This window comes from Polypterus senegalus, chromosome 13 (genome assembly GCF_016835505.1).
Source record: "Polypterus senegalus isolate Bchr_013 chromosome 13, ASM1683550v1, whole genome shotgun sequence".
NCBI classification, from domain to species: Eukaryota; Metazoa; Chordata; class Cladistia; order Polypteriformes; family Polypteridae; genus Polypterus; species Polypterus senegalus.
The window spans coordinates 21,697,651-21,719,179 of record NC_053166.1 but is presented as its reverse complement, the minus strand read 5'-3'; the positions used below and the strand labels follow the sequence as shown (position 1 = coordinate 21,719,179).

The window sequence follows — 21,529 nt, the reverse complement described above, 5'->3', positions numbered from 1 at the left end:
ATTTTTTTTGCATTTTCCATACTGTCCAAACTTTTTCAGTTGGGATGATGATATAATAGGACAGAGAGGGACCGTCTCTTGGTACGATATGCTTCCCCAATGTGCTCAGTGGCAACATCCTACAGATGAAACCCCCATGTGTACAATTGCAGGGTTGTATAGGAACTGAAGTCTCAATAGGCAAATCTGAAGGGTTCTTTGGGAGCCACCTTGGCTTCCACCTGACATGGAAGACCTTACTGGCTGTAATATTGTGGCACCGAAGGTATACCTGGGTCCCGCATAAAAGTGTTGGAAGAAGATGAAGACACAAGCTTTCCTGAGTGGAGGTGGAAAAGAGTTGAAATTGTGGTGATTTTTTTGGAGAAGACATTTTGCGTAGGGTAAAAGGAAAAACAAAATGTCATTTTGAACCCAGGGCTTGTGTCTGGGGTTTTGGGGGCAGAGCCCCCTTAGTGTTCAGGATGCTTGATCTAATGCAGGGACACAAAGGGGCCAGAGCACAAGATGCCCAGGCCATCACAGGGCCCACACACTCACCTACTTGGGGCCAATATGGAGACCCAATTCATCTATGAAATGTTTTTAGGGTGTGGGACCTGAGCAGCTAGAGAAAAAGCTGCAGACATGTGGATAAAAGCAAAGAATAAATGAATACTTCTAGCCAGGTCAAAAAAAAAAAAAAATGAAACTGATGACTTCAGCCATTTCACTATAGTATTCTTTATCACTGTCCCTTGTTGAGTGCATGTAAGATTTCCACTCTACACGTGATGATGTTATTACTTCATGTGGACTCCACACAGACAATGGCCTTCACATCAAGGATGCTGAATCACCCATCTGGGTTTCCCTGGGAAAATAATAATTTGAAATTTTCCCACTTTGTGCTTTTTCAATGCAATTAAAAAACACATTTCTCAGGCCCCTGTAGCCCCTTTAGGCCAGGTATATACTTCACGTGACGCGACACATGCTGCAGTGGACGCTCCTGCTACGCAAGCGTTGTAGTGTTAATACTTGCGCGCGTACTTTACATAAATCTGGAGGAATCCACCAGGTGGCAGTGCAAGATATTATCACGGTGAGAACAGGTTCGGGTGAATTGCCTGGAACACCCATTAAATTCCGATGACACCTTACTGCAATATCTCTAAAAAATGATGTTTATTGATTAAATCCATCAATCCAGGGATGTGTCCATTCCAGCAAGCATTGGGCACGAGTGAGAAACAATCCCTAAACGAGGCCTCAGCTCATCGCAAGGTGAGTACAAGCACACACATACACTAGCGTCATTTTAGCGGCACCAAATCCCCAAATCTGCATATCTTTGGAAGGAAACTGGAGCACAGTGTGGAATACAAGCAGGGGATACCAGCGACGTGACTCCCTGCGAGACAGCAGCCATACTGCTCTGCCACCGTGTCACCCCCATGTGTGTAATTATTAACAGTATTCATTATTTAAATGAATTGAACGATTTATCTGTAAAATGTAACATACACACTTTAATGCATTTCATCATGAAAGTGATATCAAGTATACAGTAATCCCTCCTCGATCGCGGGGGTTGCGTTCCAGAACCCCCCGCGATAGATGAAAATCCGCGAAGTAGAAACCATAAGTTTGTATGGTTATTTTTATATATTTTAAGCCCTTATAGACTCTCCCACCCTGTTAACATTATTAGAGCCCTCTAGACATGAAGTAACACCCTTTAGTCAAAAGTTTAAACTGTGCTCCATGACAAGACAGAGATGACAGTTCTTTCTCACAATTAAAAGAATGCAAACATATCTTTTCTTCAAAGGAGCGCCGCCAGGAGCAGAGAATGTCAGAGAGAGAGAGCGAGATAAAAGCAAACAATCAAAAAATCAATACATGCTTTTAAGTATGCCGATAATGCGGCATTTGGTAGAGGAGCGTACGTATCTTCTAGGCAAACAGCCTCTGTGCAAACAGCCCCTCTGCTCACAACCTCTGTCAGGCGTAGAGAATGTCAAAGAGAGTGAGAGAGACAGAGAAAAGCAAACAATCAAGCACTGCACGGGACGCATATCTTATAGCATTGAGGAGTTTTAGTTAATATGCAATACATGCTCTGATTGGGTAGCTTCTAAGCCATCCGCCAATAGCGTCCCTTGTATGAAATCAACTGGGCAAACAAACTGAGGAAGCGTGTACCATAAATTAAACGACCCATTGTCCCCAGAAATCCGCAAACCAGCGAAAAATCCGTGATATATATTTAGATATGCTTACATTTAAAATCCGCGATAGAGTGAAGCCGCGAAAGTCAAAGCGTGATATAGCGAGGGATAACTGTAAATCTAAAGATTCTAAATGTGCAGAGAGTTGGAATATCATACATTTAATGTGTTCTGTGTACAGATCTATTGCTGCTTGCCTTAGAGATTAAAAACTGGGATGACGTTTACAATGGTCGCTTTAATGATAAAGTTAACTACGAGGTTACAGTGGGCATTTCGAGATTAAAGCTGAAATTTCCACTTTAATTACAAAATACACATTTTCACCATGTCCTTCATTTTTTTTTTCTCAGTGGCTCAAATACAGCACTGTACATTATGTTGTTGTTTTGAAGTTGCAAAAAAAGAAAAGATGGCGCAAAACATGGTATGTGAGACTTTTAAAATGTATCGTGTCATTACGGTCAGGAATATGCGATGCTTGAATATAAAAGCACCACGAATGCATCTGTATGTCGGCATTTTGCTTCACCACATTGAACCATTCATCAAACATCGAAGCACACACACCGATCTCGTAGGATCCGCATAGCGGCTTTCTGTCAGATGTAGATAGTAAACAGAGACTCTGACGTCACATTCCAACTTTTAGCACACTTTTCCCCCTGACTTTTTGCTGGTACTGCAACTCGCACACACGTCGCGTTAATTTCTGAGGACCTGCTCAGAGGACGCATCAAATGAACTCTGAGAACGAGTGGCGGCCATGATGTGGGCACGTACGCATTCTGAGCGTGAAGTATAAACAAGCCCTTAGTGTTATGTGTACCGCCAGTAAAACAAGCCAAAACACTTTTTTTTTTCAACAAAGAAATTGTTGTTATGCGTAAGAGAAACATGTTAATACCAAAATGTCAACAGTAATACAGCAGGAAAGGCGTGTCATGTGGCCAGCACTGGACTGATGCAGATTTTGTACATGTCCTTTGTGTGATATGTTTGAAAAACAGGCACCGACATGCAGTCCGGCATCACAGTCTGGTCAATAGAAGTGGATTTCTTTTTGCAATTTTTTTTATAATATTTCTTCTTGTGCACGAGTGGGTAGAATGTCAGTGCCTGATCTGCACGATGTATCACCCGTTGTGTTATTGTAGGCTATCACAACACAGGCTTTGTGACGTTCAGATTTCCCCTGACACGAACATTGACAGTTGCAGCATTGTGAACCATGCTTAGGGGGCTAACGTCTTTCTTGTCCTTCCACTTGATCACAATTATTTTACATTTTTTGCCAGGCTGACACTTCACGTGTCCACATTCACCAGGCATATCACAGAACTTGGTTCAGCTGATGTTTCAGTTTCAGTTTGTTCTAAAACTGGCTTTACATTTTTATTGTTTTCACACCATTATGTATTTTAGTTAAAGGCTTCTCCCCACCAGTTACCTTAGAGTGGCAAAACCCATAGAAATATTCATGAATTCACACAACAGAATACTGTCCTGATCAGTATTCTGGATTAACTGTAGATAGATAGATAGATAGATAGATAGATAGATAGATAGATAGATAGATAGATAGATAGATAGATAGATAGATAGATAGATAGATAGATAGATAGATAGATAGATAGATAGATAGATAGATAGATAGATAGATAGATAGATAGATAGATAGATAGATAGATAGATACTTTATTAATCCCCAAGGGGAAATTCACATAATCCAGCAGCAGCATACTGGTACAAAAAAAAAAATATTAAATTAAAGAGTAATAAAAATACAGGTAAAAATAGACAATAACTTTATATAATGTTAACGTTTACCCCCCCGGGTGGAATTGAAGAGTCGCATAGTGTGGGGTCTCCTCAGTCTGTCAGTGGAGCAGGACAGTGACAGCAGTCTGATAATACATCCATCCATCCATCCATTTTCCAACCCGCTGAATCCTAACTAAAGGGTCACAGGGGTCTGCTGGAGCCAATCCCAGCCAACACAGGGCAGGAACCAATCCCGGGCAGGGTGCCAACCCAACGCAGGACACACACAAAGGTCAATTTAGAATCGCCAATCCACCTAACCTGCATGTCTTTGGACTGTGGGAGGAAACCCACACATACACGGGGAGAACATGCAAGCTCCACGCAGGGAGGACCCGGGAAGCGAACCCGGGTCTCCTAACTGCGAGGCTGCAGTGCTACTCACCACGCCACCGTGCCGCCCTCTGATAATACAGCTTAACTCAAAAGATGATCGGGTTAACCGTTCATACATAGAATTCCAAGCCCAAAAGATGCTTGGGGTTAACTGTTTGTAAATAGAATAGAATAGAAGCCCGAGAAACGCTCGGGGTTAAACATTTGTACATAGAATTCCAAGCTCAGGAAACACTTGGTTTTAATTGTTTGTACATAGAATTCTTAGCCCAAGAGGTGCTCAGGGTTAACCATTTATACATAGAATTCCAAGCCCGATGGACACTTGAAGTCAGCGCCAAGGAGGTTAAGTTTCCACAGAGTCCAAGCTTGTGTGATGACTATCGTGGTAGCACTCGATACAAGGTCGAAATGATTCTGTGTTATTCTATTATAAGGCCCCATGCTTAGTCAACAGAGACTTGGCACCGTTAGGGAAACTGCCTCCGGGATACAGGCCAGGTAAACTAAGAAATGAGAAGTTAGAATGACTCATGGATTGATACACTAGTTGGAATAAAAAGCTGCATCCTCAATGGTCCCCTAGGACTAAATTTGAGAACCACCTACATCACATGCTAAAATGACTGCATGCAAAACAAGTAAGAAAATGTATGCATGTCTTAACATTCAAGTGCATTCAGACGCTTGGTTAGCTGGTTTGAAAGTTGGAGCATTTTGACATTTTTTCTGGTCACGTCATCAAAGAGTTTGTTATCACAAGTTTGTTTATTACATATTTCTGTAACAGTGAGTCATTTTCAAAAATAACACCAATGACAGAATGTAATTCCATGTATTAGTAGTGCACATAAAATGAGTATTTTAATGCCATTTTACAACATCACGTGGGTGAAACTGCTTTCATGGGCAGCTGATTCCAAGTCAAGGGATGTAGCAGTAGGGTGTTGTACAGTGTTAGCCATTATGGATGCAATGAGAAATGAAGCAAAATGAAACCTTTTATTGGTAACTGAACAGATTACAATATGTAAGCTTTCGAGGCAGGTAAGGCCCCTTCTTTCAGCAACTATGCACATCTTTGAGCTCTGGCTGCTCATACACCTCTGCCTCGGACAACAGTTGATGCTGTAAGAGATGTGGCCAATGAACTTAGGAATATAAGGGCTGTACTATGTGATATTGAATACAATTTAAATGAATTGGTTAAAAATAAATGCTGCATCTGATTACCTGCATTTACATTCTGCAAATTACATTCAAAAGTTGTAATGCTGTCCAGTCTGGCTGATCATTTGGTGGGTCAGGATCAGGTTCATCATAGTACATATCTTCAGTTACAGGTGAGCCAATGCATGCACAATGTGACACACCTTCTGTGGAGTACAGAGCAGCAAATTAATTGAGTGGAAATGCTTTCTATTTACATAACCAGATTCATTCTCGAAAGGCTTCTTTGCTCTTTACATGGCTCTTTGAGGTGACTCGCTATCCTTAGAAGGACTGCTTGCCTTTTGCTGCACTAGTTGGAAAAAGTACCTGCAGCTGTGCAGAGCTGGCGTATTTATAGACTCTCCTACTACAGATGATGTAATGTCAGCTCAGTCTTTTGGTTATTCATCCCTGGCTAATATAACTTGTCCAGCACCAATGCAATAGCAATGAGCATGCAGTTAACCACTCCGATTAAATTTGGAAAACCGGGCATTTGTGCAAATTGCTCTTGGGTGTTTCCCAGTTCAACCACAGTGCAAGGAAATCTTACATATCTGAATGACACGCAGGTAACACCATCCTATACAGCTGGCATGGCATGACTCAAAGATGTTTGTGATCAGCAAGTCAGCAAGTTCATGTTGAAAAGTTCCTGTGGCTAAAAACCCGAGGGTTGACAGAACTTGCAAAAGAGCAAGTACAGTACAATTCCTCAAAGTCTGCCTTTGTAAAACCGGCAGCTCTAAGAGGATAGCTCTTGGAAATTGAAATTGACTTAGAAGCCAGTCATCATCATCTATAAATATGCGCTCTCTTCTAATTCTGCCATTTGCTATATCTTCCAACAACGCTAAAGCAGCCATGGTATTTGGAATAGTTTGGCAATTCTGTGCACCATTATATTGTTACAGAATTATTGCAATCAAGTGCCTTAAATTTGTAAATAATATGCAACCACTGTAGGTGTATTTGCTAAATTCCATGTCATGAATGCAAATCTAAAAAATAAAGGAACATCACACAGAAATAGTCCCACTGCTTTGACTCTGGGCGCCACCTGTTTGCAAAACTGAACAGAAACGTGCGTACATACGATCTGAAGCTGCTGTGAAAATGTGTGCAGCTTTACGCAAAATGTAGTTTTTATACATCTTGAAGTGTGAGTGGAAACGGGCGTACAGCAACATTTTTGTGCGATTCTTTGCTCCTTTTACCCTCTGATGAGGGTGGTGATGAGAGTCGCCTACTGCCTCCCAACTCTGACTTCCTGGGGTGAGGCAGAGTGTATCCTTTTATCTTAGACCTGTGAGTAACTTAGGTGAAAGGACATGGTCTATTGGAAACACTTATGAATCAGGTGTAAGTCCCATGAAGACAGGATTTTAAACCCCTGCAGTACCCCCTGTCGCCCATGTTCACGCTCATGACAATAGACAGATATATAGAAATGAAGGGCTCTACAGAAAAGGATAGATAGATAGATAGATAGATAGATAGATAGATAGATAGATAGATAGATAGATAGATAGATAGACAACTTCTCTGCGATATCAGCAGAAAACTGGAGACCCAGAAGAATATACAAATTCAACATAAACAGCAAGTGGGTATCAGAAGCTATGAAACACTAGGTTAAGTGTGCCTTTGTGTCATAAATAAATGTATTAATACTTATGTTATAAGCTACGGTATCAGAATTATTAACCATCCCTCCTCCCCAAATCAACTCCCACCCTTCTGATTTAAGGTCAGATTGTAACTGGCAGCATGGCTGTTGTCTGGCAGGAATCAACAGCACTTGGCCTATTCTTCTGAATGTCATTGTCTTTTATAGCTCCCGGCAGGCTGTAGCCTTGGCATTAGGATAACTCGAGATCAACTTGCAGTAGAAGCATGCGACTTATCCAGTCCATTCTGTAATCTGTTACCACCTCATGTCACTCAAAGGGCAGCGGAAATCAGCAACTGAGAGTTGTCATTACACTCCATTTGGAAGAAATGCATAATGAATGGTTAATTTCCTGTTGGATTATTCTGTGTTTAATTGTGAGGCTTTGCAAATCTGTCTCTACTGGCTTCACACATCTTTCTATCGCTTTCTTCCTCTCTCTGTCTGTTTCTGTCACTTGGCAACCTAATGTTCTAGGCCATGAGAATCAGTATGAAGGCGTTTGGAGAAGTCAAGCTGCTCTCCTAGCTTGTTATATAAATACTATATATATATATATATATATATATATATATATATATATAAAAAAGCAATGACATTGGTCAAGTCAGAGAGTACACAGTGAATGTTTAGTGTAACTCTAAGAGGTGATAAACCACCTCCATCTAAGTGCCTTCAGTTTTGGCTTCGGCTCACATTCCCCTGCACACTTTAATGTTTCACTTTGGAAATTCAAAACCATTTGGTCTGCAGCACCTATAAAAAGTATTCTCCCCCCCTTGGAAATTTTCACATTTTCCTGTTAAACAACATTAAATCACGGTGGGTTTAATTTGTTTTTGATTTTTTTTTCTTTTCCTGATAATAAAAAAAGACTGTTTAATGTCAAAGTGAAAATTAATTTCTGCAAATTGGTCAAAATAAATTACAAATATAAGACACATGTAACTGTTTACATACAGTGCATCCGGAAAGTATTCACAGCACATCACTTTTTCCACATTTTGTTACGTTACAGCCTTATTCCAAAATGGATTAAATTATTTTTTTTTTCCTCAGAATTCTACACACAACACACCATAATGACAACTTGAAAAAAGTTTACTTGAGATTTTTGCAAATTTATTAAAAATAAAAAAATCGAAAAAGCACATTTACATAATTATTACCAGCCTTTGCCATGAAGCTCCAAATTGAGCTCAGGTGCATCCTGTTTCCCCTGATCATCCTTGAGATGTTTCTGCAGCTTCATTGGAGTCCACCTGTGGTAAATTCAGTTGATGTGACATGATTTGGAAAGGCACACACCTGTCTATATAAGGTCCCACAGTTGACAGTTAACGTCAGAGCACAAACCAAGCATGAAGTCAAAGGAATTGTCTGTAGACCTCCGTGACAGGATTGTCTCGAGGCACAAATCTGGGGAAGGTAACAGAAAAATATCTGCTGCTTTGAATGTCCCAATGAGCACAGTGGCCTCCATCATCTGTAAGTGGAAGAAGTTCGAAACCACCAGGACTCTTCCTAGAGCTTGCCGGCCATCTAAACTGAGTGATCGGGGGAGAAGGGCCTTAGTCAGGGAGGTGACCAAGAACCCGAAGGTCACTCTGTCAGAGCTCCAGAGGTCCTCTGTGGAGAGAGGAGAACCTTCCAGAAGGACAACCATCTCTGCAGCAATCCACCAATCAGGCCTGTAAGGTAGAGTTGCCAGACGGAAGCCACTCCTTAGTAAAAGGCACATGGCAGCCAGCCTGGAGTTTGCCAAAAGGCACCTGAAGGACTCTCAGACCATGAGAAACAAAATTCTCTGGTCTGATGAGATAAAGATTGAACTGTTTGGTGTGAATGCCAGGCGTCACGTTTGGAGGAAACCAGGCACCGCTCATCACCAGGCCAATACCATCCCTACAGTGAAGCATGGTGGTGGCAGCATCATGCTGTGGGGATGTTTTTCAGTGGCAGGAACTGGGAGACTAGTCAGAATAAAAGAAAGATAACTGCAGCAATGTACAGAGACATCCTGGATGAAAACCTGCTCCAGAGCGCTCTTGACCTCAGACTGGGGCGACGGTTCATCTTTCAGCAGGACAACGACACTAAGCACACAGCCAAGATAGCAAAGGTGTGGCTTCAGGACAACTCTGTGAATGTCCTTGAGTGGCCCAGACTTGAATCCGATTGAACATCTCTGGAGAGATCTTAAAATGGCTGTGCACCGACACTTCCCAATCAACCAGATGGAGCTTGAGAGGTGCTGCAAAGAGGAATCGGCAAAACTGGCCAAGGATAGGTGTGCCAAGGTTGTGGCATCATATTCAAAAAGACTTGAGGCTGGAATTGCTGCCAAAGGTGCATCGACAAAGTATTGAGCAAAGGCTGTGAATACTTATGTACAGGGGATTTCTCAGTTTTTTTTATTTTTAATAAATTTGCAAAAACCTCAAGTAAACTTTTTTCATGTTGTCATTATGGGATGTTGTGTGTAGAATTCTGAGGAAAAAAATGAATTTAATCCATTTTGGAATAAGGCTGTAACATAACAAAATGTGGAAAAAGTGATGCACTGTGAATACTTTCTGGATGCACTGTAAGTGTTTAGCCTAAATCCTCCTTGGGTGAAGCTCAGTTGCTTGAGAAGTCATGCAATTATTTCAATGGAGATTCAATGGGGGTTTGACTGATTGTAGTCTAAAAGCACCTGGATGTGAAAGGGACAACTTGTGGTGAATCAGTATGTTGGCTGAATCTACACGATGAAGACAAAAGAACACAACAAGCTACTGCATGAAAAGCACAAGTTAAGAGATGGAGACAAGAAAATACCCAAGTCACTGAATATCCATTGGAGTCCAGTTAGATTGATCATTTAGTAATGGAATAGTATAGAACAAACTGTTGGTTTGGACATTTGCAGAGGAGAGATGCTGGGTGTATTGGGAGAAGAATGCTAAGGATAGAGCTGCCAGGCAACAGGGACAAGAGGAAGGCCTAAGAGAAGGTTTATGGATTTGGTGAGAAAGGACATGCAGGTGATGGGTGTGACTGAGCAAGATGTTGAGGACAGGAAGATATGGAAAAAGATGATCGGCTGTGGCAACCCCTATTGGGAACAGCCAAAATATCAAGAAGAAGAAGAAGAAATCTGCCTAAAGAAGACTTTCCGCAAAAAGTAAGTGATTGTGGAAAAAGAAGGTGAGTGAAGGAGGTCTTCAAGAGACCTGTGGGAACACTAAAGGAGTTACAAGCTACACCGGTTACGATTAGAGGTAAAAACTACTACCTTCATCTGAGAGAAAAACATGTCACCACGGCAAAAGTCTGCCAGAAGGAACATGGGAAACTCTAAAGTCAGCTGGAAGAAGATTCTATGGTCTGGTGGAACCAAACTTGAGCTTTATGGCTAGCAGATTAAACTCCATGTTTGAACACTGCACATTATCAAAAATGCACCATCACCACCATAAATCTTAGTGGTGGCAGGATCAGGGTGTGTGGATGCTTCTCTGCAGCAGGCTTGTGAGGGTAAAACAAGTACAGCAAAATAAGAGAAATATTGGAGGAAAACCTGATACAATCTGCAGGAAACCTATGCCATGGGAGAAGATTTGTTTTTCAGAAAGCAAACAAGCCCAATCAGAAAGCTAAGAGACCTGTAAGAACTCTAAAAGTGATACAAGCTACAGGGGATAAGATGAGTGACAAAGACTGAAAACAAATATGTCACCTCAGCTAGAGTTTCCCAGAAGGAACAGGGGCGACTCTGAAATCATCTGGAACAGGGTTCTGTGGTCTGATGGGACCAAAATTGAGCTTTTTGACTAGCAGACTAAACTCTATGTTTGAACCAAGATTATTATAGTTGTGCCTTTTTTATATTAGTTTTTATTTCTATATTTTTTCTGACCTTACTTGGAAATTCAGTTTAGTGTTAGTTTTCCTTTATCGTGTATTTTTAGTTTAAGTTTAGTTTTTATTTCACAAAGACATTTCTATCTTATTTTTATATATATTAGTTTCAGTTTTAGTTTTAGTAATTATGGAATGGAGCGCCTACAGAGTTAGTTTTGTGTCACAATCAGACAGAACTGTACTCTTAACAGATTTGGATATGAGTTTAATGCTAGTGAAAGCTTACTACACTGCCTGGTTTACTATCTGGTTTTAGTTTTGTCTGATAAAAACAAGCATAATCAAAACTAGACACTGAATATGAACAATTTTACACAATTTTATAATTTTTAAAATATTTTCTCATGAAAATCACAGGGGCTTAGGAAGAACAGGGCTCTTAGACTTGAATCGGTGTGCAGACCCCACCTGGCTGTATTGAGGGAAACAAAGAACAACAAGCATGTAGTGTCAAGGTTAGTGGTGGTGAGTCTTGAATAGTCCAACATAAAGGACAGTAAACCCATAATGAGCAGGGTAAGAGCAGGTAATAGGTGTATGGACAGGCACAAAACAACTGAGACAGTGTCTGAGATTAAGAACAATATATACATTATCTAAACCTGTTTATCCAGAGTAGCAATGCAAGAAACCTGCAGCCTAATGCAGCAGCTTTGGATGTAAGGCAGGAAAAATCCCTGGTATGCGATATGTATGATATGGCTGATGATAAGAACAAAGAGAATAAGATATTTCAACTATCTATTTTAAGAGAGAGAGAGTGAGAAAAACATTGAAAAAAGGGAGACATATTTTAAAATATAATTCTGCTAATGGATTATTTTTACAAGATCAGGTATTTTGAGTTGTGAATATAAACTAAAAAAGATAAATTAATAAATATAGAATAAATATAAAAACCCATTAGTATGTTTAGTTTTTCATCACTTGTCAGACTCTCTACCTTTGTTTGTATCGCTTCTTTGTTAAATGATGTTTTTAAAGCAAAAGTGATTGGTCAGCAACAATATGCTGATCATGTATGATGACCCAGTCAGTCTCTCGATCAATGCCGTTTTATTTTCAAAAACCGGGAGTTGTCTTGACTTTCTTGTACAGTATACTCAGATATGGGGATGGATATTTGAGGAATAAACCGCAAGACAATGATTATATTTTTATATTATGTACATTGAGGAACGATCAACAACAAATCAAATGAATAATATATTGAACAATTATTATAAAAGTAAAGTTGAATAAATTGGACTCTGCAGCTGTATAAATAAAAAAAAAATCGAGTATGTGTTCAGGTAAAGTACCACTTCCGGGTGATGAATTTGGCTCAAAAGTTAATACAGATCTGTAATTGTGGTGTAACAACCACATGCCGAATTTAATCCATCTATCTAGTTGCGTTTTTGAGATATCGTGTTTACACACACATTTCCAAAAACAGTATTGATGGACTCTGGTTAGTGTATAACGTCAAGATTCATCAAAATATCGAGGTGGAATTTTTTCATGATTACTATATTTTCTCAGTACTTCGTATATGAGAAAGTAAAAATGATTTCTCCTGTGAGAAGTGGCAAGTAAATTGCTGTCAACGAAAAGCAGTCACCAGAGAAATAAACTGAAACTTTACTCACTCGTGATTTTTCTGTCCATATGGTAAACGTTTTGTTGACCAGCACATTCTGATTTCAGCCGTTTGAATTACATATTGATATACAACAAGCACAAAGAAAGGCGGCACGCAAATCGCCTTCTATTTCTCACGCTTTACGCACCCGCATTCAGCTTGCTCCGTCACCGCAAATGCTGTGTGAACAACCGCCCTCCGTCACTAGCCACCGTTCACTGGATGAATATGTGCGGGCGGCTCGTCGTGGATGACTTTCTGTTTGTGTTACAACTTACAAGGGTTAAACTAAAAACATTTGAGTAAATTATTATTTCGTTTCAGTTAGTCTTTCCAGCTGCTTTAATAGTTTCGTTTAGTTTTATTTGTTTCTCATTTCGGTTTTGTTAATTATTTTATTTCAGTTTATGAACATTTTTTTTAATAATAGTTTCAGTTTTGATTTTAGTTTTCATTAACTATAATAACCTTGGTTTGAACACTGCACATTATCAGAAACTCACCACCCACCACCATGAAGCTTAATTGTGGCAACATCAGGACATGTGGAGGCTTCTCTGCAGCAGGCCCTGGCAGACTTGTGAGGGTGCAATGAGGGCAGCAAAATAAGGGAGGTGCTGGAGGAAAGCCAGATAGAGTCATAAAGTCCTAGAGTGGCCGAGTCAGAGTTCAGAGTTCAATCCAGTTGAGACTTTGTTGAGACTATGCTCTGCATACGTATCACAGGACTTACGTCTGAAGGTTGTAAGTATGACGTAACTTGACCGTCTTGCGGGATGTGAAAGTGTCTCTGTCTCTCTTCAAAAGATCACGTTTCGTCCCCAGGAAAAAGTCTTGTCTCGTTGCAAGTTTTTTTTTTTTTTTTATAATAGAGAGATGTTCACAAATTGTAAATAATACAACTTCCATATCTGCAAAACAAAAAGTAGATAACAAAAGAATTTCAAGCCAAAATAAAGCAAACAGAATGGACCACCCAGCTGCCTCCCTACCTCCCCCTACCACTAAAGAGTTCCACTGCCTTATTTATAAGCGTGAACTCTCGTTGAGGAGCTCTGACCTCAGGTTAGATGAATCATTTTCTCTTCAGCGCTTGAGCTTTTAAAAGTGTGGTCTCTACGCACGGCCCCTCAGTGTGCTGAATATGAGCTGTGCCATGGCTGACACGTGTACTATTTCAGGCAAAGGAAATGATCTGTGCTGGAAGCCTGTCAGACTACATGGTGGTTAATGCTGATACTTCACAGTCCTGAGGCACCGAGTTCATTACCTGCTCCAGTTACTGTCTGTGTGGAATTTGCAGGTTCTTAGCCCATCTGTTTTTTTCTCCAGGCACTCCCATTTAATCCCACATCTCATAGATGAGCTCTGTATTGTCCCAGTAGTGTGCGTGCGGGTGGATGTGGTGTCAGTGCCATGTGCTGTTTGCTAACTAACTAACTGCTACAATGTTGTTCCATTATTTATTATTACTATTATTATTATTAGATGTATTTCCAATGCTTGTCTCACCCATTGACCCTGTTAAGTGGGCTCTACTCACCATATGCCCAGTAGCTCTGGGTGCCCCATGACCCCATCTGCATAAGACTATTTCATAGAACATTTACAAAGTTGTAAAGCTTTAGAGGTGCAGATCAAGGGTTATAATATCCATTTAGGATTGCAAATTTTCAGTTTATGTACCTCAGTGATCCTTAGAGCCATGTTTTCTGAAGATACATGCTCATGTTAGGTGGCAAACTAGTATTAAAGGGAACAGCTCAAAATAGTCAAGTCAAGTTGGGGAGCATGCACTGGTACAGTGCGTTGCCGCACCCACTACATGATGAAACAACTCAGGAAATAGATGAGCCCATAAATGACAGTCATTTATCTAATCATCCATCCATAATTCTTAATACACTGTTTGGTTGTGGGGAAGCTGGAACCATCCCAGTAATTATGCGGTGCAAATCAAAAGCTGACACCTAAACGTGGCACCAGTCAGTCACAGAAACCGTTCCCAAACAGCGTTTCCCACAGCATAGCACACATTTCGCAGTACAAAGACACACAGTTCTCTTTCTCCGTCTCTGTCACTTTTTCTCTCTTTCCTTCTCTAATACCTCCTCCAGTAAGCTTTGTCTTCTCCCTCCCAACTCTGAATCCTGGAGCAGTGGTAGCTAGCTCCTTTTATGCTGCACCTGGGAGCACTCCCAGTCTCCCATGAGCACGGTCTGGAAGAAGTCCCAGTTGATTCAGAAGCCCAGTGAGGTAAGGTTCTGCAGCACTTGCAGCACCGCCTGGTGGCAGAGCCCAGAACCCAACAGGGCTTTACCAAACTCCAACTGCCATGGAGCCCCTTTGGAAATTTGCAGTGCTGTAGCAATCTAGCAACCCAGGAGAGGCTGCCATCTACCGATCCAGGGGAGATAATGCTCTATGCACAATCTCTCCCCTTGAGTCCAGGTTGTCCACCACACCACATTCAGATTGATGTCAGTGTGTGCATTTGTGTGAGTTTATATGTGTATGGATATGAGACCGTGGACACAATAGTCATGTGACAAAAGGAAATTTGTGACCTTTTTCAATATATTTCTCAATATATGTGAACATGCAAACTGTAGATCTTCATGCAAACAGTGGCTACAGATAAAGGTGCTGTACTTGATAGAAAATACAAAGAAAATTTGCCTTGTCAATCAGTTATTCAACAAAAATATGGATGGATGAACCTTCTGGAGAAAAAAGTAAGCCCACCTTTGGGTTCAGAAGCTGGTATTGCCCTCCTTAGCAGAAATGGCTTCTTTTTGGGGGATTGTATAACTGCCCACCAGTCTCTGATGTCAACTTGGTGAAAGTTTGGACCACTCCTCCACTCCTTTACAAGGTGTTTGTGAGTTTTCTTGCATGCGCCACCCATTTCAATCCCCCAACACATAACATTTCAATGAGATTCAAATCTGGACTTTGACTAGGCCAGTCCATAACCCTCCATTTCTGCTTTTTGAACCATTCCTTGATGGATTTCCTAGTGTACTTCAGATCATTACCATGCTGAAAGGTCCATTTCCTGTTTGACTTCAACCTCTGGACAGATGGCCTCACATTCTGCTCAAATACACTTTGATATGATGCAGAATTTAGAGCTGACTCAATGACTGCAGGCGCCAAGCAACTCTAAACAATACCATTTCCACCACCATGTTTCATAGATGGTATGAGGTTCTTCTCCTGAAATGCTGCCTTTGGTGTTCAACAAACATGTCTACTGTTGTTTTGACCAGAAATAAACTCTATCTTAGATTCATCTATCCAGAACACATTGTTCTTGAAGGCCTGGTCATTGCGTAGATGTCCAATAGCAAACTATAATCTTGGTGCAATGTTCTTTTTGGACAGAAGAGTCTTTTTACTGGCACACCTCACGTGCCGGTCATATTTATGCAGTCTCAATCTGTAGATGCTTGCACTTAGGACCATCTTAACACATGGGCATGCTGGGCAGTTGCCCAGCGGCCCCATGCTAATCTATGTATGTTGTGACTTGCTGTCAATAAATAAATACTATACCTTACTAAACTATAAATATTTGTTATTGTGTTACAAGTGGACATTGGCATTCGCCTCTGATGTAGTATCACGGTCACCTCTGCAACCTCACGTACCTGTATGTGTACGAATCTCACGTACTACATAACGTAAAAGCGTATATGCTAACGTCACTTCAATTCAATTCATTGCAAAGAAATTTCACAGATGTTTGTGTTGAACACTTGATTAATAATAAATAATTCATAGTAATTTCATACCGTGCCATCTCCATCTGTATGGTTTACAAAGTGAGTTACATTTATATGTTGAAATTGCGGTGTTTTTCAAGGCTCATGTTCTATTGTTCAAACATTTGTGTTGATTAATCTTTGCTGTACAGCATGTTTTTTAATGCATACAACTGATTCTGTTGGAAGTACCAATACAATAATTATATGTTTAATTTTATCGGCCATTTACATTTTAATTCCTGTGAGTGGTTGTGTATAATGCTGTTAAGATGGCCCTGCTTGCACTTTGACACCAACTGTTTCAAGTCTTACCTGTAGATGAAGGGTTGGGGTTCTTGAAGACTTCTTTTAGTATCAAATGCTCAGCTGTTGGGCTGAATTCTCTGGGCCGGTCAGCCCTGGATAAATTTGCCGTCATTTGAAATCTATGCCACTTTTAAGTGATATTCCTAACAGTGCAATAAATGATTTCAAATAATGTGGTGATCTTTTTCAATCCCTTACTAGACAAATAGGCCTCACAAACTTTCTTTCGGAGAGTTCCTTTGATTGTGGCATGTTGACAACACACAACGTCAGTAGTAAAGAGAACCTTGGACCCTCAATATCTGGGATAACCTGCAAACTCCCTAAGGAGGTTCTAATCATTTACACCTCACCTGGGACTCCTGATTCTAATGTACTGTAGGGGTGGACTTACTCTTCCCATGTGACATATCTGCACCTTTGTTCATTTATATTAGGAGAACGAATACACCATGTCAGTGTTATGTGTTATTTGTTTAAGTGTATCACCATTAGGCACTGTTTGCATGAATAAAGACACAAAGCCGTCATGAAGGTTTGGGGCAGCCACCCGTATAATATATCCTGGCTGCAAAATGGTTTAAATAATTGTGATATGTTCACAAGTCGGAGCCCAAAACACAACTGAAGTCTTTGAGTTAAGATGTTGGCTTTATAGGTCGGAACCGGAAGTGATGTCATCTGGCCCAGAAGCCATGTCATCAGTGACGCCAGAACCTGGTGGGATTTCCCGAGAGTGGTCTGCAAGGAATCGAAAGAGAAATAGTTATTGCACCCCCCGCCTCCCCCTGGTCTGTCATGGAATTACTATTACATGGGCCCTTTAGCTGTCTCATACTCGCATGTGTGCGACAACCTGTTTCAAATTTGTTGGAAAAAGTCAACAGTTTCCATGGGGTGTACTTACTTTTCCGTATGACTGCATCAATTTTATATAATATTTTATGATATAACCCCGTCAATTAAAAATAAATACAAAAATATTTGCATAAGCTTTGCCGATCATCTACTTCTAGACTTTCTTCCAAGCTAGCAGGATGACCTTTCTAATGCTATAGTGAGTAATAAATAATGTCTCATTCTAGACAGGCCCCCTTTGTACAAACAAACAAAGCAGACAAAAAAGATTTTCAGCCATGGTATTTTTGTCCTCTTTTATTTTTAACTCCAGAAACAGACCAATGAGAGGGACATCAGTTGCTCTGGGCTGTCGTCAGTGCTTTGAGTTGCTCGGCTCCAGGGGATGTCCTGCAGTAAGGCATGATAAGCACTCGCTCTGTGACGAAGCCCTGCCTGCCTGCCGAGTTGTTGATAGCTGGACATCTGCTGCCGGGATAAATGCACATGTGACCAAATGAAGTATGGCTAAAATTAAAGTGCCACACCCCCCACTCCTCCAACCCCCCCCCCAACCTTCCAACCAGTTAAAAAAAAAAAACGAGACAAGTACAGTCCACACAGCTCAGCTCCAAGTTACAGAAGCAGAGGGTTCCACATCAATTAGCAGGAGTGAGCAAAGTGAACGTGACTGACGTTAAGGCGTTTTTGGCAAAGCCCTGGACATGTGATTGGTTTTGTTTTGCTTCAAGACTCCAGGAAGTTCAGTTCCCATCCAAGAAAATCCTTTTTTGGCTCTTTTGCACCTCACTTCTGTTTCCTGTCTTAGCAAAGACGGGAGGAACGTTTTGAATGGCGTGAGCGAGAGGGGCTGCTCTCTCAAGACTTTATCCAGACATTTTTGGAGTCTCTGCTGGAGTTTTAATGCATTGATTATTTTACAGATATATACATTTTTTTTTCTAACTGACTGCCAATTTAATGTTTGGTTTCCTTACAATGCCGTTTGCCATCCTCTTTTGGGCTTTCATACCTTTTCTCATTGCACTCATTTTCCTTATCTCTTCTTCAGGGGGTAAGAGCGTGGCCAACAAGAAGAATGATGGTGTTAAGGTAGGAAGATGGAAAACAATTTATTTCTTGATGTTGTATCTTTCTGATGTGCCTGAGTCTTACCATTGGTAAGCTGAAACACACTCTGGATGGGATGGCAATCCATCAGAGGGGCATATATCTCCATACTCAACCAGACAAGGCCAGTTTAGTGTCGCCATTTAGCCTTTGGGATGTGGGGGTCAACCAAGGTGGCCAGAACACAGATACGGCAGGTGTAGTGGTTTTGAAGCGTTCATCCACCTGACGCTAATGAGCCTGGCCACTACTCGAGTGGGAGACCATCCAGGAAAAGCTTGGGTTGCTGCGGAAAGAGGTGTTGGTGAGGCCAGCAGGAGGCATTTACCCTGTGGTCTGAATGTGGAGGCCAGTTCTCCAGTGCAGCAATGGGGACACCATGCTGTACAAATGGTGCCCTCCTTCAGATAAGATGTAAAACTGAGCTCCCGAATCTCTGTGGTCCTAAAAGATCCTTCGTAAAGAGCAGGGTGTATCCCGATGTCTTTGTTAAGCTCCCCTCCACAGCTAAGTCATTCTTCCCCTGTCTCTAACTCTCCCACCACTTAACCTCCTAACACCTCATGTGGGGAGAGCGCACTGACACAAAATGGCTGCCGTCGCATCATCCAGGTGGGTGCTACACATTAGTGGTGGTTGAAGTGGCTCCCCACTCACTATGTAAAGTGCTTTGATTAGCAAGAAAAGCATTATATAAATGTAAAGAATTGATATTATTATTATTATAAGGAACTGGACTTTAAACTTCAAGGTTACAGGTTCAGTTCCTGCCCCTGGCCCTAAACAAATTGTTACAAATTCATATCAGTTTTAATGAAGAGGAAACATTATCTTCAGCAAATTTAGAGCTCTTCAGAGATGCTAATTTTAATTACAAATCTAATTAGACAATAATATATTGCATCAAAAGCTCATTTCAAAAGTTAATATTAGTGTCATTCATTTATATTTTTACCGTGATGCCAATCTGTGGGTTTGATATTATGCAATGCTTTAGATTTGCAATGGACTTGCCCGGGATGTCGCGCCCCGATTATGTCATCAGCACAGCGATATAAATCACTTCCTGTCGGGTCATTCCAGTGTGTGCTGCTGTTCGAGTTTCATTTGGGTATTCTTGGCTTTTTGATTTGTTGAATATGAGTTTGTATTTCCCCCATTGGACTGTCGCTAAATCCTGTTTGAGTTCCTGGTTCCAGTAGTCTGGGCTACGTTCACTTCCAGGTCCTCGTGAACCTCTGACTGCTTTAATAAAAACATTCACGCTTTTAGGATGGCACCATTTTCTCACTGTGTTTCGTCAATGTGTCTCTAGGTGCTTTTTATTAAATGTTTCCATAGTATTTTTTATTTATGAGATGCATTAATCGCTTTCTTTTATATATCCTTTGTATATTGTGTCTCATACTGTAAATGTTTCCTAACTGCCTGGCCAAAACAAAAGTCGCCACCAAAAAAAAAAGGTCACACACTCTAATATTTCGTTGGACCGCCTTTAACTTTGATTACGGCACGCATTCGCTGTGGCATTGTTTCGATAAGCTTCTGCTGTGTCACAAGATTTAGTTCCATCCAGTGTTGCATTCATTTTTCACCAAGATCTTGCATTGATGATGGTAGAGTCTGACCGCTGCGCAAAGCCTTCTCCAGCACATCCCAAAGATTCTCAATGGGGTTAAGGTCTGGACTCTGTGGTGGCCAATCCATGTGTGAAAATGATGTCTCATGCTCCCTGAACCACTCTTTCATAATTTGAGCCCGATAAATCCTGGCATTGTCATCTTGGAATATGCCCGTGCCATCATGGGAAAAAAAAATCCATTGATGGAATAACCTGGTCATTCAGTATATTCAGGTAGTCAGCTGACCTCATTCTTGGAGCACATACTGTTGCTGAACCTAGACCTGACCAACTGCAGCAACCCCAGATCATAGCACTGCCGCCACAGGCTTGTACCGTAGGCACTAGGCATGATGGGTGCATCACTTCATCTGCCTCTCTTCTTACCCTGATGCGCCCATCACTCTGGAACAGGGTAAATCTGGACTCCTCAGACCACATGACCTTCTTCCATTGCTCCAGAGTCCAATCTTTATGGTCCCTAGCAAACTGAAGCCTTTTTTTCCGGTTTGCCTCACTGATTAGTGGTTTTCTTACAGCTACACAGCTATTCAGTCCCAATCCCTTCGGTTCCCTTCACATTGTGCGTGTGGAAATGCTCTTACTTTCACTATTAAACATAGACCTGAGTTCTACTGTTGTTTTTCTTCGATTTGATTTCACCAAACGTTTAAGTGATCGCCGATCACGATCATTCAGGATTTTTTTCCGGCCACATTTCATCCTTGAAGACAATGGGCCCCCACTATCCTTCCAGTTTTTAATAATGCGTTGGACAGTTCTTAACCTAATTTTAGTAGTTTCGCCAATCTCCTTAGATGTTTTCTCTGCTTAATGCATGCCAATGATTTGACCCTTCTCAAAAAGACTAACATCTTTTCCACGACCACGAGATGTGTCTTTCGACGTTGTCGTTTAAGAAATGAGAAGCAACTCATTGCACCAGTTGCGGTTAAATAACGTATTGCCAGCTGAAAAATAATCGCCCATGCAGTAATTATCCAATAGGAGGCTCATACCTATTTGCTTAGTTAAATCCAGGTGGCGACTTTTTTTTTGGCCAGGCAGTGTATA

General features: G+C 41.0%; 1 protein-coding gene and 1 long non-coding RNA gene across 3 annotated transcripts in view; one reads left to right on the top strand and one right to left on the bottom strand.

Annotated features, from left to right (window-relative positions):
• camk2a (calcium/calmodulin-dependent protein kinase II alpha) overlaps positions 1 to 21,529 on the top strand; it is a 410,473-nt gene that overhangs the window by 350,068 nt on the left and 38,876 nt on the right. For both annotated transcript variants that reach the window (XM_039774535.1, XM_039774534.1), the window contains exon 13: positions 18,776 to 18,816. In XM_039774535.1, the coding sequence (XP_039630469.1) occupies positions 18,776 to 18,816 (41 nt within the window). The remainder of the gene's footprint in view (positions 1 to 18,775; positions 18,817 to 21,529) is intronic.
• On the bottom strand, positions 13,617 to 13,917 carry LOC120542232. The gene is made up of 2 exons (XR_005636171.1): positions 13,851 to 13,917; positions 13,617 to 13,701 (listed from the first exon to the last, which is right to left on the bottom strand). It is a non-coding gene; the product is annotated as an uncharacterized LOC120542232 (long non-coding RNA).